Raw genomic sequence first — 23,334 nt, 5'->3', positions numbered from 1 at the left:
CAAAAGCAAGAAATATATATTTTTTTAAATTTTTTTTTTTCCTTAGCAGGAAGCTTGCTGCTAAAAATAAAGCAGGTGGGCTGAGGAGAGAGGGGTTATTTTTCTACTAACCACTAAAAATTTCAAATGTTGCACTGAATTGTTCACTGATTCCCCTGGAGTCAGCAGGTCTCAGGTCCCCCCAGGTTTCCATGCAGCTGACTCCTGCAAATCATTGTGGCCATCACCTCCCTCAGGTCCCAGAGCAACATTTTGGTCCTCAATCCAAGATTTTGCTCCTCAATCCAAGATTTTGGTCCTCAGTCCAAGATTTTGCTCCTCAATCCAAGATTTTACATCCTGGCTGCCCTTGGGTTGTTTTTCCCAAAGGTGATGGAACCACAGAGCGATTCTGGAAGGGATCTTGAATTTCATCTCCTTCCAGCCATGATGCGTGAACCCATCTCACCTTCCCCAGCACAAAACTGAATTCCTTCCTGCTGCTTTTCCCATCCTTACCTGCACAGAGCCCCCCAGAATCCCAGCACTTCTCCTCTTCCCTCTCCAGCCAATTTATTTACAGCTCCCTGTGAGCAGATCTGCCCCAAAATTCGGGTTTCAAACCTAAAAGCACCAAAACACAGCCCTGGGTGAGTAAAACTGTTCTCACCCCACCCACACTGCCCCAGCTATTCCTTTTAGCACCGGCAGCTTCGCAGAAAACAGCCCCGGGTTTCAGCCACCCAGGCACTGAAAGCAGTGACACAAAGAGAGAGCCGGCGGCCAAAACCCCTCCAGGGGGACAATTCTGCTGGGGAGGGAGGGACAGGGGAGGTGACACCGTGGGCAGCCTTCTTCTCCAGGGTTGGGATGGTCAGGAAAGCCTGGAAAGCTCCAGGACCACCATGGGAAGCTCTAGGACCATTCTAGAAACTCCAGAACCACCCTGGGAAGCTCCAGGACCACCATGGGAAGCTTCAGGACTGCTATGGGAAACTTCATGACCACCCTGGAAAGCTCCAGGACCATCTTGGGAAGCTCTAGGACACCATGGAAAGCTTCAGAGCCCCCCTGGAAAGCTTCAGGACCATTCTGGAAACTCCAGAGCCACCCTGGAAAGCTTCAGGACCATTCTGGAAACTCCAGAGCCACCATGGGAAGCTCCAGCATCATCCTGGAAGCTTCAGGACCATCATGGGAAGCTCCAAGGCCACCCTGGGAAGCTCCAGGACCAGCCTGAGAAGCTTCAGAGCTATCATGGGAAGCTCCAGGACCACCTTGGAAGCTTCAGGACCACCATGGGAAGCTCCAGGACCACCATGGGAAGCCTCAGAACCACCCTGGGAAGCTTCATGGCCACCTTGGGAAGTTCAGGACCATCCTGGAAGCTTCAGGGCCACTATGGGAAACTTCAAGACCACCCTGGGAAGTTTCATGGCCACCCTGGGAAGTTCCAGGACCATCTTGGGAAGCTCCAGGACCACCATGAGAAGCTTCAGGACCATCCTGGAAGCTTCAGGACCACCCTGGGAAGTTCCAGGACCATCCTGGAAGCTTCAGGACCACTGTGGGAAACTTCATGACCACCATGGAAAGCTCCAGAACCATCTTGGGAAGCTCCACACCATCCTGGGAAGCTTCAGAGACACCATGGGAAGTTCCAGAACCATCTTGGAAGCTTCAGGGCCACAATGGGAAGATCCAGGACCATCCTGGAAGGTTCAGGACCACCCTGGAAAGCTTCAGAGCCATCATGGGAAGCTCCAGGACCATCCCGAGAAGCTCCAGCACCATCCTGGAATCTCCAGGACCACCCTGGGAATCTCCAGGACCACCCTGGGAAGTTTCAGAGCCATTCTGGAAACTCCAGAGTCACTGTGGGAAGCTTCAGGACCACTCTGGGAAGCTTCAGACCACTATGGGAAACTTCATAACCACCCTGGGAAGCTCCAGGGCCATCATGGGAAGCTCCAGGACCATCTTTGGAAGATCCAGAACCACCCTGGGAAGCTTCAGAGCCACCATGAGAAGTTCCAGGATCACCCTGGGAAGCTCCAAGACCATCCAGGAAGCTTCAGGACCATCCTGGAAGCTTCAGGACCACTATGGGAGACTTCATGACCACCATGGAAAGCTCCAGGACCATCCTGGAAGCCCCAAGACCATCCTGAGATGCTCCAGCCCCACCATGGGAAGCTCCAGGGCCACCCTGGAGGCCTGGTGTCCACTGCTGGCTTCAATCCAGTGCCCAGCTGAGGGAAATGGAGAGGGAAATGAGCCGTGGGTGCTTGCTCTGCTCTTCCCTCCCCAAACACGCACAGAAAACATCTCAAGCCACACATCTTCCCGCCGGGGTTGAGATTTGTGTCAGTGAGCACCGTAATTTCCAAAACAGGATCTCTGTAACAAAAGAAACCCAAACCTCATCCCCGCCCTGAGGCAAACTGAGGGTTCACTGCCAGGATTTGCGTTTGGTTAGAGAATCTTTGTTTGGGTTGTTTTGTTTTTTTTTTTTCCAAAACGTGGAACCTGCGCAAGGCTGCGAGACCTCGGGGGATGGAAACTGCTGCGGGTGCTTCACACCCTTCACACATCTGGGTGCTGTGTCTGACACCCCCGGGGGCTGCAGCGGCCACGGGAGCGGCAGCAGGCACCGAGCACAGCCCGGGCAGTGCCAGGGACCAGCCCAGCCCGAGGGGCTCCGCCTGGCACAGAGGGCTGCAGGGGGAGGCCGGAGCTCCCAGGCTGCTCCCACCTCGCAGCATCGCTGTGGGGTTTCACTCCCTGCAGCCCCAGCAGGAGGAGAGGAGGGGGAGGAAGGCTCCTGAGCTCCTCGCCCCTTCCTCCTCTCCTGCAGCCCCGACACCGGTGGCGGCAGCGGGGACAGGGCACAGCCCCGGCGGTGACAGCAGGGACAGGGCACAGCCCCGGCAGCCCCGACACCGGGCAGGCACAGTGTCTGTCTGTCTGTCTGTCTGTCTGTTTGTCCCCTGCCGGCACCCGGGCATGGCACCCGCGGCCCCGTGTGCCACAGCATCACCCACAGCATCCACAGCACCCCACAGCGTCCCACATTGTCCCACAGCCCCCCACAGCATCCACAGCATCATCAAGATCCACAGCATCCCACAGCACCCCACACTGTCCCAAAGCATCCCGCAACACCCCACACCATCATCCACATTACCCCCCGTCATCCTGCATCAACCCACATCACCCACAGCACCCACAGCATCATCCCATACAATCCCACATCACCCCACAGCATCACGCCCCTCATCCACATCACCCTCACACATCCCAGCATCCCCACAGCCCATATCCCATACAATCCACATCACTCCACAGCATCCACAGCACGACACATCACCCTATCCCCTCCCAAAGCATCCTACATCACCCTATAGCACCCCACAGCACCCCACACCCTCCCAGAGCATCCAATATCACCCCACAGTATCATCCCATAAAATCCCATAGCACCCCACACCATCCCATAGAATCCCATAGCATCCCACAGCACCCTACATCACCCCATACCCTCCTAAAGCATCCCAAATCACCCCACACCATCATCCACATCATCCACAGCACCCCTCATCATCCTACATCAACCCACAGCACCCCACATCACCCCATAGCATCCCACAGCATCATCCACAGCACCCCACAGCATCATCCCATACAATCCCACATCACCCCACAGCATCCACAGCACGACACATCACCCTATCCCCTCCCAAAGCATCCTACATCACCCTATAGCACCCCACAGCACCCTACATCACCCCATACCCTCCTAAAGCATCCCACATCACCCCACATCATCCCACACCATCATCCCATACAATCCCATAGCACCCCACACTATCCCACAGCACCCCACAGCATCCACAGCACCCCACACCCTCCCAAAGCACCGCACAGCACCCCACAGCATCATTCCACAGCATCATCCCATACAATCCCATAGCACCCCACACCATCCCACCACACTCCATAGCATCCACAGCACCCCACAGCACCCCACACCATTATCCCACACAATCCCACATCACCCCATAGCACCCCACACCATTATCCCACACAATCCCATAGCCCCCCACCCCATCCCACAGCACCCCACAGCATCCACAGCACCCCACATCACCCCATACTCTCCCAAAGCACCCCACATCACCCCATAGCATCCACAGCACCCCACAGCATCATTCCACAGCATCATCCCATACAATCCCATAGCACCCCACCCATCCCACCACACCCCATAGCATCCACAGCACCCCACACTCTCCCAAAGCACCCCACAGCATCATCCCACACAATCCCACATCACCCCATAGCACCCCACACCATTATCCCACACAATCCCATAGCCCCCCACCCCATCCCACAGCACCCCACAGCATCCACAGCACCCCACATCACCCCATACCCTCCCACAGCACCCCACACCATTATCCCACCCCATCCCACATCAGCCCAGAGCCCCAGCCCAGGGGTGACACGTGCTGGGCAGGGATGTCCCTCTGTCCCCAAGCAAAGGGCTGTTGTGTCCCCAGAGAACACCCAGGGGGGCTCAGCCTTTCTGGTGGCAAAAAAAGCAATTTTAGGACACAGAGAGAGAGCAGCTGGAGCACTGTGGGTTCTTCACAGCCACACAAGCAACAGGAGAGACTTTGTGACTCTTTGAGTGTCTTTAATCCAAAGGACTGAAGAGCAGACTGGGAAGATTAGTATAAGCCAACAGACAAAAACAATTTTAAAAAATTAAAAAAAAAAAGAGGGGGGGATAAAAACCAGTTTTGCAAAACAAATTAAAATTCCATACAGTGTCTAAAAAGATCACCTAAAAACTAAACCTTAAAAAATTGTTTTTCCCCATTCAAACACATTTAACGAAGTGACAAAATAATAATAATAATAATCATCATCATCATCATCATCATCATCCATGGACTAAAGACTTCAGAGCAGCTGCAGGCCCACAGACAGACACACACCCCACATGGACAGACAGACAGGGAGGGCTGGGGTGCTGCTTTTTGGCTCCTGTGCTTGATTTGGGACCCTCCCCAGGACAGCAGGACAGCTCTCTGTCCCTGGAGCCTGCTTCTAGCCAGCATCCACACAGGGAACACTCTGTCTGGGTTTCAGCTCTACAGTAGTTTTTAAAAAATATTTATATGTTCTATACCCTAAAAAGGTCACCACAGGAGTTTCCATGTCTTTGGAAGGAAGGAGGAGGAAAAGAAAAAAAAAAATATATATATATAAATCAAAACTGTTTCACAAAAGAAAAATAAAAATCCAATTATTGGCGGCGTTCACCTACAGGACAAAAAAATCCCTGGCTGCAGGTGTGGATCTGAGGGGGGGGAGGATCTCACCACCTGCTCCAGAAAGGTCAGAAACACAGGTGAGTAGCTAAAAATAACTAGTCTGGTATAAATGTCTGAATTCCATGCGCTCGATAGAACAGTCTGTTTCTTTTTGTCTTTTTTTTTCCTTAAAAAATATATATATATATATATATTTATAGTTATTGCTTTCTGGAGGGCTGGTGGGCAGGGCCCTCAGTGGGGCAGCGTGGTGGGCTCGGGGGGGTTGGCTTTCTTCCTCCTCTTCATCAGCAGAGGGTTCGAGGAATCCTCGATTTTCTTGATCTTGATTTGTTCGTAGTCCACTCTCATGGTGGCCAGGGCACTGGTCATCTCCTCCTGTGGGCACACAGAGACATCAGCAAAGCCCTCCAGGGTGAATTATGGTCTCCTCAAGCCAGGTCTCTGAGCTTTTGGAGATCTATTTCACACCCAAATAGCTGAGCTACCTTAGAAGGCATAAAATGAGCAGGATGGTGTGACAGAGTTCACTGGGGCTGTTGGATGAGGGAAGAGATGAGGATCTGACTCCGTGTTTCAGAAGGTTTGATTTATTATTTTATGACATATATTATATTAAAACTATACTAAAAGAATAGAAGAAAGGATTTCATCAGAAGGCTGGCTAAGAATGGAAAAAGAAGGAATCATAACAAAGCTTCTGTCTCGGACAGAGTCTGAGCCAGCTGACTGTGATTGGCCATTAATTAGAAACATCCAACATGGACCAATCACAGATGCACCTGTTGCATTCCACAGCAGCAGATAACCATTGGTTACATTTTGTTCCTGAGGCCTCTCAGCTTCTCAGGAGGAAAAATCCCAAGGAAAGGATTTTCATAAAAGATGTTCACCCAACACAGCCACTCCACCACTACATCATGTCCCAAGTGCCACATTTATGCAGTTCTGAACACTTTTAGGGACAGTGAACGAGCCTGGTCTGCAGTACCCAGGAGAGGACATTCCCCACATGACAGAGGGGTGCAGAGCTTCGCAGACAGGGACAGAGAGAGGTTTTACCTTCACATCCTCCCACAGGTCCTTCTCCTCCTTCAGCACACGGCTGGTGTGCAGCGGGGTCTGGGGCACCTGCATGGATTGCTGCCAGGAGAGGGGAGGAGCGTGAGCTGGGATGGATCCCATACCATCCCATTAACCCATCCCATGGATCCCATCCCATCCCATGGATCCCATTACCCCATTCCATGCCATGCCATGCCATCCCATCCCATGGATCTCATCCCATGGATCCCATTACCCCATTCCATCCCATGATCCCATCCCATCCCATCCCATCCCATCCCATCCCATCCCATCCCATCCCATCCCATGGATCTCATCCCATTGATCCCATGATCCCATGATCCCATGATCCCATCTCACCATGATCCAGGGGTGGTTCATGAACTCCGTTATCGTCATGCGCTGGGTCGGGTCTGTCTTCAGCAGGTTTCGGATCAGCTGCTTCACTGCAGGGGTTGGGGCAGGGTCAGGGGCCTGCAGCAGCTCCTGGGGGGCTCCAGCCCCAGCCCCAAAACCCCCGAGTGCCCTCCCGTGTGCCCTCCCCTGTGCCACACACCTGACCCTGCACAAACCCTTCGGCAAAAGGTGCAGATGCTGAGAGGTGGCTCCTGCCACAGCCAGGGCTCTGAGCTCCTCCCAGCCCTCCAAAGGAGACCTCAGCCTGGGCACAGGCCCCACAGGGATCACGTTTACCTTCCTCTGACACCTCGGACCACTCGGGGTTGGGGAACTCGTACTGGCCCATCCGGATCCTCTTCTTCATGCCAGGAGAGATGGCCAGGCCGTGGTTGGAGTAGAAGGGGGGGTACCCACACAGCCTGTGCCAGGAGGGGGAACAGACTCAGTGTGGCACCCCAAAAACCTCCCCAGGGGCACAAGGCAGTGCAGGAGCAGGAGGTGAGCACTGCAGAGGGAGAGGAGCTCTCAGACTTACAGAATATACATGATGACACCCAGGGACCACATGTCACAGGACTTGTCGTACTTCTCTGGGCCCAGCACTTCTGGAGCTGGTAAAAACAGAAAGAAAATCCTAAATCCAAGTGTAAGAACTGAGTGAGAGGGCTTTGACACCCCAATGGACACACCAAGAGCCATTGTGGGAAGCTCTGCCTGGAGCAGCCCCCAGCTCTCTGCTGCAGGCGCCAGGGGACAAAAGATGGTTTTGTCACTTTTAACAGGGGGCACATTCCTACACCAACCCCAAGGCCAGCCCCCAGGCACTCACCTGTTGGGGAAAATGAAACAGGAAAGCCTTACAAATATGATTGTCTGGCAAAAGATTTTGAGAATATGGAAACTATAAGCGAGATTGAAATGAAAGCAAGCTTTGAGATCCCTCAGTTACTGAACAACTGGAAAACAATGGTGTGGCCAGCTGAAGGTGATCCCCTTTTGATGGAACAACACCCTCTGCTTGCAGACAGGCCCAAGGGTCAGAGCAGACCCTACAGCTTGGCAGAAGGGGCCCAAAGAGGAGAGTTTAGGGTTTAAAATGTAACACAGTGTGGTAATGTAATGATTCTTATAGGCTGTATGGAAATGCTATAGGATTTGTATGTTGTACTAGATTGGTTAGTGAGAATTAGAATATTCAGCACAGAAGATTTATGGTATTGTAACAGGAACTTTGCTCTCTTACTTTCTTATCCTCTCTTTTACTTTGTCATCCTTTTTACCACACTTTTGTCTTCTCTCTCTTTACTTCTCTCAGTCCTGCTCCAGCTGTGGCTGGCAGCTCCCAGCAGGGCCCTGCACCCAGGCCCTTTGCAATAAACCACAAATTCAAAGACCAGAAGAAGATTTATTGTCCTGTAATGGGAACCTCGCTCTCTTTCTTACACTCTCATTCTCTTTACCTTTTTCTTTACCTCTCTCTCCCTCCTTGGGGCCTGCTCTGAGCTGTGGCTGGCAGCTCCCAGCAAGGCCCTACACCCAAACCTTTTGCAATAAACCACAATTTACAAGACCAGAAGAAGATTTATTGTATTGTAATGGGAACCCTGCTCTCTCATCCTCTTTAGCAGGCTCTTGCCTTCTTTCTCTTTAGCTCTCTCTTCACCTCTCTCCTCTTTGGGGCCTGCTCCGAGTTGCGGCTGGCAGCTCCCAGCAGGGCCCTGCACCCAGGCCCTTTGCAATAAACCCCGAATTCCAAGCCCTGGCTGCAGAGATCTCTCATCTCCATCCATCCCCACCCTCCTACCCCCGATTTTCCTCCACTCACCCACGTAGTAGGGCGTGTAGCAGGGCGTGGCCAGCGAGTTGTGCGTGGTGGTTTCCTTGGCGAAGCCGAAGTCGGTGAGTTTCAGCACGGCGTTGGGCCGCTTGGAGGTGTACAGGAGGTTCTCTGGCTGGGAACACGCAGGGACAAGGAGTGAGCCATCCGTGAGGGTCACCCCAACACCCAACACAGCTTTCCTGGGGAATATTCCTCCTGAGGTATCCAGGATTTAGGCCTGTGCCTTAGCCCGGTCTGTGACCGTGTTCACAGGGGTCTGAGGATGAGGGAAGAGATGAGGATCTGCCTCCATATTTCAGAAGGCTTGATTTATTATTTTATGATATATATTATATTAAAACTATACTAAGAGAATGGAAGAAAGGATTTCATCAGAAGGCTAGATAAGAATAGAAAAAGAAGGAATGATAACAAAAGCTTCTGTCTCAGACAGAGTCTGAGTCAGCTGACTGTGATTGGCCATTAATTAGAAACAACTAACACAGGTTAATCAAAGATCTACTTGTTGCATTCCACAGCAGCAGATAACCATTGTTTACATTTTGTTCCTGAGTCCTCTCAGCTTCTCAGGAGAAAAAGTCCTAAGGAAAGGATTTTTCATAAAAGATGTCTGTGACACCGGTCCTCTTGGACCCACCTTGGGTCATAAGCAGGAAATCAGGGATATGGGATTGAGAGGAATGGTAGATTTGTCTTTACAAACAAGCTGTGGGGCTGCTGGTAGATAAAACCTCTGGAGCAGCTCTGCCCCTCAGAGCAGAGTGAGCAGGGGGATGTGGAAACACAACCTCACCCTGCAGGAAACAGCAGGTTTGGCCATTTTACAAAGATTTAGACAGAAAAGGTAAAAGAAAGAGGTACCCAGACTGTCCATAACTCTTTGTTCTTATTGTCTCATATTGAACTAAATCCTAATTGTCCAAATTTTTATTACTCTAATTATATTACTATTTTTATAACCATTTTATTACTATCAAACTTTTAAAATTCTAAAAACAAGTGATTGGCGTTTTTCACACTACACTAAAAAGATACTACACTAAAGAAATGCTACAGAAAAACCCATGGCTGTCTCCAGACAGTCACAACACAGCTTTTTTCTAATCAATCAGTCTAAACAGTTATTTTTTCTAATCAATCAGTCTAAACAACCATGTTCTTCAGTCTACAATCCCCATAACACATTCCACACGTGCTAAACAACAGGAGCAGCAAGCAGAGATAAGAATTGTTTTCCTCTGAGCTTTCTCACTGCCTTCCCCAGGAAAAATCCTGGGAGAGAGAATTATTATCTCTGTTCAGAGGACGTGAATGCCTCATGGAGCAGCAGGGCTGGGCCCTGGCACTGCCAGGGGGGCTCAGGGTGGTACCTTCACGTCCCGGTGCGCGATGTTGATCGAGTGCAGGTACTGGATGGCTTCCCCAATGCTCTTCATGATCTCCGAAGCCTCTGAAGCAGCAAAGAAACCAACAGAAGCCTTCAGAAGCAAGTTAAAAAGGGCACTGCTCCCTGGGGAGCTCTACAAACTAGCAGCCAAAGAACCTGGCTGAGGTCAAAGGGGTTTGCTCTGCTTGCAGTCCCCCTGTCCATGGAGTCTGTGCCACTCCCCATCCCTGGGAAAGGAGCCTGCAGCTCCCAGAAACTCCAGGGGAAGGGATGGGGCAGAGCCCAGCCCCTGGCCCTAACACCAAGGAGGGGCTTGCACTGTTTAGGACACCCAAGCAGCAAGGAATGCAGCTGGGAAAGGTTTCCCCTTAGGATGGGAAGTCAAGGGGGCAATGGGCTCAGAGTCTGGGTTGTGTGGCTGCTTTTCCTGGTCAGAGGAGTAGAGGGAGTGAGATCTATGAGATCTATGAGATCCACATGGTCTTAACTAAGTTCCCATGGACTTAACTTTTTGAGGGAGGTGGGTGTTTCTGACAGGAGTGTGGGAGCAGCTGAGAAAATACCCCCTAACCCTATTCTCAGGCAAACATGAAAAGCAGCACCCCTTGCACCCACATCCCTCATTCTCTGAGTGCAGAACTCTGCTGGGGATCCAGAAGAGTGTCTGAGGGGATGGAGGGCACTGAAGGGCCAGGGTGTTACACTGAGGGGATGGAGGGGACTGAAGGGCCAGCAGGGTGTTACACTGAGGGGATGGAGGGCACTCAAAGGCCAGCAGGATGTTACACTGAGGGGATGGAGGGCACTCAAAGGCCAGCAGGATGTTACACTGAGGGGATGGAGGGGACTGAAAAACCATGGTGTTCACTGAGGGGATAGAGGGAACTCAAAGGTCAGGGTGTTACACTGAGGGGATAGAGGGGACTGAGGGGATAGAGGTGACTGAAGGGCCAGCAGGGTGTTACACTGAGGGGATGGAGGGGATGAAAGGCCAGCAGGGTGTTACACTGAGGGGATGGAGGGGACTGAAAGGCCAGCAGGGTGTTACACTGAGGGGATGGAGAGGACTCAAAGGCCAGGGTGTTACACTGAGGGGATAGAGGGGACTGAGGGGATGGAGGTGACTGAAGGGCCAGCAGGGTGTTACACTGAGGGGATGGAGGGGATGAAAGGCCAGGGTGTTACACTGAGGGGATGGAGAGGACTCAAAGGCCAGGGAGTAACACTGAGGGGATGATGGAGGGAGTGAGAGGCCAGGGTTTTACACTGAGGGGATGGAGGGGATGAAAGGCCAGGGTGTTACACTGAGGGGATGAAAGGCCAGGAGGGTGTTACACTGAGGGGATGGAGGGGATGAAAGGCCAGGATGTTACACTGAGGGGATGGAGGGGATGGAAGGCCAGCAGGGTGTTACACTGAGGGGATGGAGGAGACTCAAAGGCCAGGATGTTACACTGAGGGGATGGAGGGGACTGAGAGGCCAAGGGTGTTAAACTGAGGGGATGAAAGGCCAGCGGGGTGTGGGCTCATACCCCGTTCTGTGAAGGCCTGGTCTCCCCTGTCCTGGATGCGGCTGAAGAGCTCCCCACCATCCAAGCTGCAAGAGAGGAGATGCTGTTACACACCTTGGCTTGTTGAATTTGTAGGCAACTTCCACATGGGAAGAGATGCGAATCTTGACTCCATGTTTCAGAAGGCTGATTTATTATTTTATTATATATACTATATAAAATTATATATTATATTAAAGTATATTATATAAAATATATAAATATATAATTGTATATTTATATAAAATATATTATATAAAATTATATATTATATTAAATATAAATTATATATAATTATATAATTATATAAATTATATGTTATATAAAGTTGTATATTATATTAAAATATATATTATATAAAATCATATATTAAAACTACACTAAAAGAATAGAAGAAAGGATTTCATCAGAAGGCTAACAAGGAATAGAAAAGAACGATGATAAAATCTTGTGACTGACCAGAGAGTCCAAGACAGCTGGACTGTGATTGGCCATTAATTAAAAACAACCACATGAGACCAATCACAGATGCACCTGTTGCATTCCACAGCAGCAGATAACCATTGGTTACATTTAATTTCTGAGGCCTCTCAGCTTCTCAGAAGAAAAAATCCTAGCAAAAGGATTTTTCACAAAATATATCCATGACAGTGGCTCCATCCCACCAAACCCTCTGCTGCTGAGCAGGAATCAATCCCCTTCTCCATCCAAGACCTTGGGTGATGTTTTGGGGCACTTCAGAGCCTCCTCCTTCCCGAAAGGAGCAGGGCAGAGGCTCAGAGCTGGGCGGGCGTGGCCGCCCCAGCAGCCACAAAAACACATTTACAGTAAAGGCAGCAAATGTGGCTTGAAATTGGTGAGAGCACTCCCAGCACACGTGGCCTCCTTTTGCTCACGAGCCAACTGCCTCAGCAGCACCATGACCCAGCACAGAAGTGCTGAGCAAAGCTCAGGGTGAGGCACCAGCAGTGTCACAAAGAGCTCCCCAAGCTGGGGCACAGATTTGACCCCGCTGCAGCACGGCCAGGTCCCATGGAGGTGCTGGAGAACCACTGGTGGGTTCCATCCCCAGGTACCCTCAGGGGAAATGCAGCTCCCACAGAGCTCAGGACTGAGGTGTGGGAGAATTCTCCCTGAGAGCAGGGATAATGGCACTTCCTGGCCCTGCCTTATCTGCCTGAAGCAGGAACAGTTTGGCTTTCTCAGCGCTGATAGCATCTCCCTGACATTCAGTGACATCTGCAGCAGCAATAGCCTGCAGCCCCTGGGACCCTGTGCTGCACAGAGCCTGGCAGGATGGATCCAGAGCAGTCAGGAGAGATCCAGAGCAGTCAGGAGGGATGGAGAACCTGTCAGGAGGGATCCAGAGCAGTCAGGAGGGATAGAGAGAAGGATAGAGAGAAGTCAGGAGGGGTTCAGAGCCTGTCAGGATGGATCCAGAGCAGTCAAGAGGGATCCAGAGCCTGTCAGGATGGATCCAGAGCCTGAGAGTATGAATCCAGAGCAGTCAGGAGGGATCCAGAGCCTCAAAACATGGATCTAGAACCTTTCAGGAGGGATCCAGAGTATCAGAACATGGATCTAGAGCAGTCAGGAGGGATCCAGAGCCTGTCAGGAGGGATCCAGAGCCTCAAAACATGGATCTAGTGCAGTCAGGAGGGATCCAGAGCCTGTCAGGAGGGATCCAGAGCCTCAGAACATGGATCTAGAGCCTGTCAGGAGGGATCCAGAGCCTCAAAACATGGATCTAGATCAGTCAGGAGGGATCCAGAGCAGTCAGGAGGGATCCAGAACCTTTCAGGAGGGATCCAGAGCCTGTCAGGACGGATCCAGAGCCTGTCAGGAGGGATCCAGAGCCTGCTCCTGCTGAAAATCAAAACCTGCCTTGCAATGGAAGCTACTCCACAGCATCCCTTGCTCACACAGACAATCCTGGGGACTCTCCTCCTACCCCTCAGCCATTCTTTCTTTCTCTCCCCACTGCCTCCCCTTGCCCATGCCTGGCTGCCCAGAGTGCCAGGGTGGTTCTCAGTGCCTGTTTCGCCGCAGGAGCTGCTCTGGGGGTGCTGTGCCACGTGCCCTGGCACCGCTCCTGCACCCGCTGCCCCCCCGGGCGATCTGCCAGCTTGCCAGGGGAGAGGTTTTGGCAAGGAAGCTGCATCAAATCACAGCTGCGGTTGGGATGTGGTTTCAATACTTTCCCCTTCATCCCTCCTCCTCGTCCCCAGGTTCATACCAAGCTCCTACCCAAAGCAGAGCTGCTGCTGCTGCTGCAGGCGGTGCCAGGGCGGCACCAGCGCTGCCAGCTCGGGCATTGCCCCACCACAGCCTGCCAGGAACCTGCCAGGAACCTCCCCCAGCTTTTGGTGGCCAAAGGCAGTTTGGTTATGACCCACCTGTGAGAACCACAGGCCTTGAGCTGAGCGTTTTCAGGATGACTCAGAGCCAGCAGCCCTGGCTGTCCCCATCCCTCCAACACCACCGTGCCATCCCCCTGGCATCCCCAGGGCTGGAAGGTGCCCACCCCCCTCTGGCAGCCCCCCAGCACCCTGCAGTGCCCACGGGCCGGGCTCTCACCACTCCATGACGATGAGCAGACACTTCCTCCCCTGGTAGAGGTTCTCGTAGACGTCCATGATGCGCACGATGTGCGCGCACTGCGACGCTCGCCAGTGCAGCTCCACCTCCCTGCGGGCCTTGGGGCAGTCCTGCAGCATCTGCGGGAGAAGGGACACGCTGTGAGCCCCGAGACACCCCCGGGCAGCAGGGTCGTGACCCCCGGGTGGCTCCGTGACACGGGGACGAGCACCGGGTGCTCCCTGCGGGCGCACGGAGCGCTCTGACAATGCCTCCATCCCCATCTAGTGGGAAGTCTGAGAAGCCGTTTGCCCTCGGCTTGCCCTTCCTGCCAAGGTTCACAAAAGCTTATTCGGGCTCCCTGCCACCTCCCAGTGCCCCACCAGCGAGATCTACTGCATTCAGGAGCCATTCTGCACGCTGATACCTCCATCACTGCACCCCTGGGTGCCACCGAGCATCCTCAGCCTCACCCTTGCTGTGCTGTCCCCCATCATTTCCCAGCCACCCACAAAAGCTCCCTCACCACAAATTCAGAGCCCACCAGCACCCATGCCTGGGGAAGGGACAAAGCAAACATCCAGATGTTCCCTAAATTACAGCTCTTTAATGAACCCCCTGCCCTTCCCAGAGACAACTCAGAGTTCCCAGGTGCAGGAAGGATTTGTTTGTCTGCCACAGCCTATTAGTTATGATGTTTGTCAGGATAAACAGCCAGCCTTAATTATTGTGTTCCTAAATATAGAACAACAAACGTGTCTATCTTGAGCCCAGCTCATTTTCCTTCCTGTCTCCAGCAGTTTTGGGGCCGGGCTCAGCCTCTGGAGCAGCTCTGTCCCTTGGAGCAGAGTGAGCAGGGGGATGTGGACACACACCCCCACCCTGCAGGAAACAGCAGCTTTGGTCATTTTACCAAGATTCAGACAGAAAAGTCATTTTACCCCTCTGAGCTCTCCCCAGGAGCAGAGGAGCATCAGCCCTGGGATGCTCTGCAGGACCCAGGTGGTTCTCAGTGCAAGGGGAACTCACAGGAACAAGGATTAACTCCCAAAATCCACACAGAGCCTGTTTCTAGATGGAACACTCACTGATGGTGCTGCCCTGGCAGAGTAACCCTGCCCAGAGCAGCAGGCATCCTTTGCCATGGGGAAAGGCACAGAGAGGATGTGCCCTTCAGTCAGCCACCCAAAACACCATCCCAGGCTCTGGTCACACCTCTCCCTTCAGCCATTCACCCAAAACACCATCCATGGCTGTGGTCACACCTCTCCCTTCAGCCATTCACCCAAAACACCATCCATGGCTGTGGTCACACCTCTCCTTCCACCCACCCACCCAAAACACCACCCCCAGCTTTGGTGGGAATGGAATAGATGGAACACTCAGTGATGGTGCTGCCCTGGCACAGTAACCCTGGTGATCTGCATTCCTGCCAGAGCAGCAGTTGTCCTTTGTCACAGGAAAGGCACAGAGAGGATGTGCCCTTTAGCACCCACCCAAAACACCACCCCAGGCTCTGGTCACACCTCTCCCTTCACCACCCCCAAAACACCATCCATGGCTGGGTCACACCTCTCCTTCCACCCACCCACCAAAACACCATCCATGGCTGTGGTCACACCTCTCCCTCCACCCACCCACCCAAAACACCATCCATGGCTGTGGTCACACCTCTCCTTCCACCCACCCACCAAGATAACCCCATCCACACAGAGCTTTGATGGAACTGAATGAGGTGGACCTCAGGTCCTGCCAGCGCACAGTAAAGCCAGAGATGATGTGCCTTCAGCACCCACCCAAACACATCCATGGGTGTGGTCACACTCTCCTTCATCCCGCACCAAAACATCCCTGGCTGTGGTCACACCTCTCCCTTCAGCCACCCACCCAAAACACCATCCATGGCTGTGGTCACACCTCTCCCTTCAGCCATTCACCCAAAACACCATCCATGGCTCTGGTCACACCTCTCCCTTCAGCCAGCCACCCAAAACACCATCCATGGCTCTGGTCACACCTCTCCCTCCACCCACCCACCCAAAACACCATCCCAGGCTCTGGTCACACCTCTCCCTTCAGCCACCCACCCAAAACACCATCCATGGCTGTGGTCACACCTCTCCCTTCAGCCATTCACCCAAAACACCATCCATGGCTGTGGTCACACCTCTCCCTTCAGCCATTCACCCAAAACACCATCCATGGCTCTGGTCACACCTCTCCCTTCAGCCAGCCACCCAAAACACCATCCATGGCTGTGGTCACACCTCTCCCTTCAGCCATTCACCCAAAACACCATCCATGGCTGTGGTCACACCTCTCCTTCCACCCACCCACCCAAAACACCACCCCCAGCTTTGGTGGGAATGGAATAGATGGAACACTCAGTGATGGTGCTGCCCTGGCACAGTAACCCTGGTGATCTGCATTCCTGCCCAGAGCAGCAGCTGTCCTTTGTCACAGGGAAAGGTACAGAGAGGATGTGCCCTTCAGCCACCCGCCCAAAACACCATCCATGGCTGTGGTCACACCTCTCTTTCATCCGCCACCCAACACCTCCATGGCTGTGTCACACCTCTCCTTCATCCAGCCACCCAAAACACCATCCATGGCTGTGGTCACACCTCTCCCTCCATCCAGCCACCCAAAACACCATCCATGGCTGTGGTCACACCTCTCCCTTCAGCCACCCACCCGAAACACCATCCATGGCTGTGGCCACACCTCTCCCTTCAGCCATTCACCCAAAACACCATCCATGGCTGTGGTCACACCTCTCCCTTCAGCCATTCACCCAAAACACCATCCATGGCTCTGGTCACACCTCTCCCTTCAGCCATTCACCCAAAACACCATCCATGGCTGTGGTCACACCTCTCCCTTCAGCCATTCACCCAAAACACCACCCCAGGCTCTGGTCACCCTCTGCCACCTCCTCTCCTGCTTCCCCAGGCAGAGGAAACTTGTGGGAACCTGTGGGAAACTGTTGGCACCAAACCACCAGAAGCTCTGTGCAAAGCCAACCTTTGCACAACTTGAAATTGCTCACACCAACAGCCTTGGGGCAAAGGAAGACAGGGCAGGAGGTTGGACACCCTCTCCTTCCTCCTCTATTGCTTAATTACCCTAAAAATTGCATCCTGCATTAGGCAAAACCATAAGCAAGAGTAACACCAGCCCCTGAGGAGCCATGCAGAGGGGACTGAGAAAAGCCTGGCTATTTTTTGCAGCCCCACTCTGAAGAGCCTTGGCATGGGGAGCCAGGAAGCTGAAGAGAAAAGAGAAAAACAAAACAATTTGTAATTATGCTGCAGGAAAATGGAGCAGCAGGAAGCAGCTAGTTAACATCATTCTGCACAAGACAAACAGCAGAGGTACAGCAAAATACATCCCGTTTCTAGAGGTCACTCTGAGTGCTTTTCTAGGAGGTTAATTGGATTTCTAATGAAGCAGGAGGCAGCAGCAGCCTCCATTACCTGCCCCAGCACAGCCCTGACGTTTGTTTTTGTACCCAGACAAGCTCTGGGAGCAAAGAGCTGCCCTGGTGCTCTCAGCACACCCAGCTGTGACCCAGCTGCTCCCTCCATCCCCTGCTGGCTCTGCACGGACAGGGCATGGAGAGGCCTCCAGAGGAGCAGATTAGGCCTCATTAAGGCAATGGTTTGGTTAATTTAGGAAATGTTCCTGGTGGCAGCAGGGTGAGGGGGAGCTGAAGGCCACATGCACTCCCCACTGCTGCTGCAGGAGGGATTGAAAAGTAGATTTGACTCCTATGACCTAACTATCAAGTTGTAAGAAAGTTTCCTCTGTGATTTTAATGAACTCTCAGTATATTTTATGATATTAAGAATATTTCCTCTATGATTTCAATGAACTCTCAGTATATTTTATGATACTAAGAAAATTTCCTCTATGATTTCAATGAACTCTCAGTATATTTTATGATACTAAGAAAGTTGATAGGCCAAGCAACACTTATAGTGTGTTGTAATTAAGAAATAGTTAGCTTCTGATTGTGATGGTGTGAATTATAACATTTGTGTTGTCTCACCCTTCACATGAGACTGAAAATGGAATAAAAGTTTTTAAAACACCTCTCAGTTGCCCCATCTCTGGGTCAGAAAAGAGCATAATCCAACAGGCAAGCATATTTCCTCTATGATTTCAATGAAGTCTCAGTGTATTTTATGATATTAAGAATATTTCCTCTATGATTCCAATGAACTCTCAGTGTATTTTATGATATTAAGAATATTTCCTCTATGATTTCAATGAACTCTCAGTATATTTTATGATACTAAGAAATTTGATAGGCCAAGCAACACTTATAGTGTGTTGTAATTAAGAAATAGTTAGCTTCTGATTGAGATGGTGTGAATTGTAACACCTGTTTTGTCTCACTCTTCACATGAGAATGAAAATGGAATAAAAGTTTTTAAAACACCTCTCAGTTGCCCCATCTGTGGGTCAGAAAAGAGCAGAATCCAACAGGCAAGCATATTTCCTCTATGATTCCAATGAACTCTCAGTGTATTTTATGATATTAAGAATATTTCCTCTATGATTTCAATGAACTCTCAGTATATTTTATGATATTAAGAAACCTGATAAGCCAAGCAACACTTATTATGTATTGCAATTAAGAAACAGTTGGCTTCTGATTGAGATGGTGTGAATTGTATATGAAGGGTGCATTGTCTTGCTCTTCACATGAGAATGAAAATGGAATAAAAGCTTTTAAAACACCTCTCAGTTGCCCCATCTGTGGGTCAGAAAAGAGCAGAATCCAACAGGCAAGCCATGGCATGTGGGAACTCAGCACATCCCTCTGGCTGTCCAGAATGACCAAAACCCCTGCCAGGGGGCTCAGAGACCCTGGCACAGAGCCCAAAACACCTCTGGGTTTGGTTATGACCCATGGAGCAAATTACCAACCTTAGATGAACATCAGCAAGCCACAACAGTTTAGGTAGAATAATAATGAATTTATCACCATGTGAAAAAAAGTAGATTTTGGGGTTTCTAGAATGGGGTTCAAGGGGCAAGATGGAGGGAACTGGGTGTGTCCAGCCTTTCTCCTTCTTCTTCTTGGCCTCCATCTTCTGCTGTGATGTTGGATAAATCCAGGACGACACCGCCAGGATTCAGAGGAAGAAGCTGACACTGCCCAGACAGAATCCTGTGTTTGAATGGAATTTATGCATCATGGATGGGATGTATGAATATGCAACAGGCTGTTGCTTTAAAGGGTTAATCCTCTGTTAACGTGGCTCCTTTTGTGCTGCCCAGAAAAAGGTACCTGGACTGTCCATAACTCTTTGTTTCTATTGCCTCATATTGTCCTAATTCAAATTGTCCAAATTATTATTACTCTAATTGCATTATTATTTTTATATATATTACTATTATAGTTATATTTTATATATTACTATTATATTTATATTAATATATTGCTATTACATTTATATTTATATTTATATTTATATTTATATTTATATTTATATTTATATTTATATTTATATATTTATATATTACTATTATATTTATATTGTACTATTATATATTTTTATATTGCTATTATATATTTATATATTACTATTAAACTTTTAAAATTTTACAAACAAGTGATTGGCGTTTTTCACACTTCCAAAGAAGGGCTCCTCGGAGATCCAACTCTGCATTATTTCAGACAGAAAACGCTGCATTTCCTGCCTGCTCCTGCTGGAGAGGAGGGCTCGGCAGCCGGAGGGCAGTAACCGGATCCCTGTGTTACACAAGTGTCCCCGGGCAGGGCACAAGGGCAGCGCTGGCTGCAGAGGAAGCTCTGCCACCAACTCTGAGCAAACCCGGGCAGGAATCAGAGCTGCATCCCCTTGTTGGGTGCTCCAGGTGTTCACATCTGCAGCCAGTGCTGTAAAAGCTGAAATGAGGGATGCAGGACTCCAGGGGCTCTCCAAAATGCAGTTTATTCCATCCAAGATGTCACAGCAGCCCAGGGTTGTGGGTGACAGAGCTGTGCCCACAGCTGTCAGCTCCAGCTGCAGGCAGGCCTGGAGACCCTTTGGTTTTGGTTACAATGCATTAAATACTTTTCTTTTAGTTACATTGCATTATATACTTTTCTTTGCTCAGCATCTTAATACAGTAGAACCAATCTGTGAAAAACGCATGTATTTTATGATTGGCTTTTTGCAAATATTCAAATGAATATTGTATGTGTTGTGTTAGAAAGTGATGCTGTGTCAATTCTCTTAAGTAGCATGTTAAATATAGTTTTAGGTTATAAAAATTGTTAAAATAGAAACTGTGCTATGTAGGATATTTTTTTTAAAGAAAGGACTCACAGTGAGATAGCAGCCACAGGACACCTGAATCTTTCAGAGAAAAAGAATTTATTGCTCTCTTTATCAGGAGAAATGAACTTCTTCCAACCTCAGAGGTGCTGTCAGGATTCAGAGGAAGAAGCTGACACTGCCCAGACAGAATCCTGTGTTTGAATGGAATTTATGCATCATGGATGAGGTGTATGAATATGCAACAGGCTGTTGCTTTTAAGGGTTAATCCTCTGTTAACGTGGGTCCTTTTTCAGGCTTATTTTGCCCAGAAAAGGTACCTGGACTGTCCATAACTCTTTGTATTTGTTGTCTCATATTGTCCTAATTCAAATTGTCCAAATTATTATTACTCTAATTGTATTACTGTTTTTATAACCATTTTATTACTATTAAACTTTTAAAATTTTAAAAACAAGTGATTGGCGTTTTTCACACAATCTATACCTTAACTTTTATCTATAGCCTATCATAACTACTATCATTACCATATTCATGTTACTGTTCTCCAGTCACTCAAAGTTGGCACATTACAGTTTAAGCTAGAAGTTGTTTTTCAGTTTTCTTGCAGTAGAAAATCCTGAGACCTTTTTTCTACTTGCTGCATTTGCTGATTTGTTTGCCTGTGCTATCTTCCTGCTTGGTAAAAAAATCTTGTTTGGGGTGGGTTTATCCTTTGCTCTAAGTCATAAAACCCCCTTCTAACCAACACACCTTTTGCCTTCTTGGTTATCCAGTAAAACTGGCTCAGCAATTCTTTTCTTCTCTATCAAAACTTGCTTCCATCTCTATTTCTTCATCAGACTCTACATTTAAAAATCTTTCTGCCAAGCACACATATCTGTGAGACCTTGTCAAACTTCCACCCTTCCCAACACACTGCACATGTCCAGACACCAGCTCATCATCCCAGAGCACCCTGGTGTCCCCTCAGCATGGCAGGGGAGAGCTCTGTCCCATCCCATCCCTGCTGCCCAGGGCACCTCCCTGCAGGAAAGGAGGGAGAGCAGGGACAGAGCCACTCCAGCCTGCTGCTGGCAATTCGGGAGGAAATTCAGCTTTCAGCCTCATTCCAGCTCCCCTCCCAGCAGCCTGACACCTCTGAGATGCTGCCATCCTGAGCCTTGGCTCAGCCCTGCTCCCCCAGGAGCCTTTCCATGCTGCCAGAGAAATTAGCTCTGTGTTCCTCTAAACACCTCATTAGCTTCATTAGAGCTCCCACAGTGCTGCCATCCATCAGATGCTCAGGACCAAAGGCTCCTCACGAGCTCCAGCAGCACCTCTGGGCTCTTCCCACATTGGAAAAACAAACCCTGGAAGGAGATCCTGAAAACACAACAGCTCATCAGGGCTTCTGCAGGGGAACAGCATTCCCCGAGCAAACCCAAACTCAAATCCAGGCTTCAAAAATCAGCTTCAGCTCCAAGGAAGAGCTCAGCACCACACGGAGCAGAATTTCCCCCCCATCACCTGAGGACAAGCACAGCACAGGTGGGGGACGGAAGGAAAGGAAGGGGAGGAAGGAGGGAAGGAAGTGGCGGAAGGAAGGAAGTGGCGGAAGGGAGGGAGGGAGGGAGGGAGGGAGGGAGGAAGGAGGAAGGAAGGAAGGAAGGAAGGAAGGAAGGAAGGAAGGAAGGAAGGAAGGAAGGAAGGAAGGAAGGAAGGAAGGAAGGAAGGAAGGAAGGAAGGAAGGAAGGAAGGAAGGAAGGAAGGAAGGAAGGAAGGAAGGAAGGAAGGAAGGAAGGAAGGAAGGAAGGAAGGCAGGCTAAAGCAGGGGCTGCAGCTGCCCACGCTCACGTTCCCTCTCCCAGTGTGTCCTCAGGCACCACTGATTCAGTCTCGCCGCCCCCTCCTGGGATGATGCTCCATGAGTCACAACAGACAGGTTGGAAAAGGAAGCTCCCTCCTCCCCAGGCACGGCCGGAGGTCGCTGAGGACACTGTCCCATTGTCCCTCCTGTCCCATTGTCCCTCCTGTCCCACTGTCCCTCCTGTCCCGCTGCCCCTCCTGTCCCACTGTCCCTCCTCGCTGTCGGTGCCACCCCAGCCCCAAACGCTGCTGCCCCTCGGTGAGCCAAGCACACTCAGATGGGCAAGAGGGAAAACTCACCTCCCACGGGCAATTTCCATGGAAAGTGAGGATCAGGCTCCCACTGGGGTGTGTGCTGAGCTGTCCATTTTCCAGCACTGCCCCATGCTCACCCCGGGCTCTCCAGCTGCTCTTGCAGGCAGGGTGGTTTTATTCTCATGTGTATTTTGATCCCACCTGATTTCCTCAGTCCTCAGCAGAACAGCACCCACCCCTCCAGCAGGGGCAGCCCCAAACCACCCCCAGGAGCCCCCCTTAAGACCTGTCTGCAGCACAGGGGTTAAAAAAAACTCTTTGGGAGTTGCAGTAAGAATAAACCTACAGCGAAGAGAGGCAGGCTGTCATCCCCCAAATTATCAGCGGGGAAGCAAAGCAGAGCTTCCCCCAGCCTGGATCACACACACACAGCCTTTGGATTCCCCTGACCCTGCTAGCACAGGGCAAGGAGCATTTTTTCCTAATAAAGCAAAAGGGTTTCTCTTCAAAGGATTTTCCTCTTCTAATCTTCCCCTGCAAACTCGCTGCCAACTGGCGTCAGCTGCTTCACACATTTGTAGGGCTGGAAGCTCTGCACAGGCTGTTCCCACCTCTCCCTGCATTGAGCTGAGCTTGTAATGCCAGAATATTTTGGGAACTCACAGGTAATGAGCCCAAAGCCACCCCAGTCCCTGCCAGACAGGGCTGGGAGGGAGAGGGCAGCACAAGGACAAGGAAGCAGCAAAGCTCGGTTCCGCTTTTGCTGTTTATGAGCTACAAAAGAGAAATAAAATCACG

The 23,334-nt window shown here is 50.6% G+C and overlaps 1 protein-coding gene across 1 annotated transcript in view; it reads right to left on the bottom strand.

Annotated features, from left to right (window-relative positions):
* Positions 1-4,654: 4,654 nt before the first annotated feature.
* Positions 4,655-23,334, bottom strand: part of MAPKAPK2 (MAPK activated protein kinase 2) — a 43,098-nt gene continuing 24,418 nt past the window's right edge. Inside the window, exons 2-10 of the mRNA XM_064733228.1 lie at positions 14,140-14,279; positions 11,545-11,609; positions 9,996-10,075; positions 8,611-8,737; positions 7,321-7,396; positions 7,080-7,204; positions 6,747-6,832; positions 6,384-6,464; positions 4,655-5,699 (exon numbers count right to left, since the gene is read on the bottom strand). Coding sequence (XP_064589298.1) covers positions 5,556-5,699; positions 6,384-6,464; positions 6,747-6,832; positions 7,080-7,204; positions 7,321-7,396; positions 8,611-8,737; positions 9,996-10,075; positions 11,545-11,609; positions 14,140-14,279 — 924 coding nt within the window. The 3' untranslated portion in view covers positions 4,655-5,555. The remainder of the gene's footprint in view (positions 5,700-6,383; positions 6,465-6,746; positions 6,833-7,079; positions 7,205-7,320; positions 7,397-8,610; positions 8,738-9,995; positions 10,076-11,544; positions 11,610-14,139; positions 14,280-23,334) is intronic.

The sequence above is a fragment of the Zonotrichia leucophrys genome, chromosome 26 (genome assembly GCF_028769735.1).
Source record: "Zonotrichia leucophrys gambelii isolate GWCS_2022_RI chromosome 26, RI_Zleu_2.0, whole genome shotgun sequence".
In the NCBI taxonomy this organism is placed as follows: Eukaryota; Metazoa; Chordata; class Aves; order Passeriformes; family Passerellidae; genus Zonotrichia; species Zonotrichia leucophrys.
This window is presented reverse-complemented; position numbering and strand designations above follow the sequence as displayed.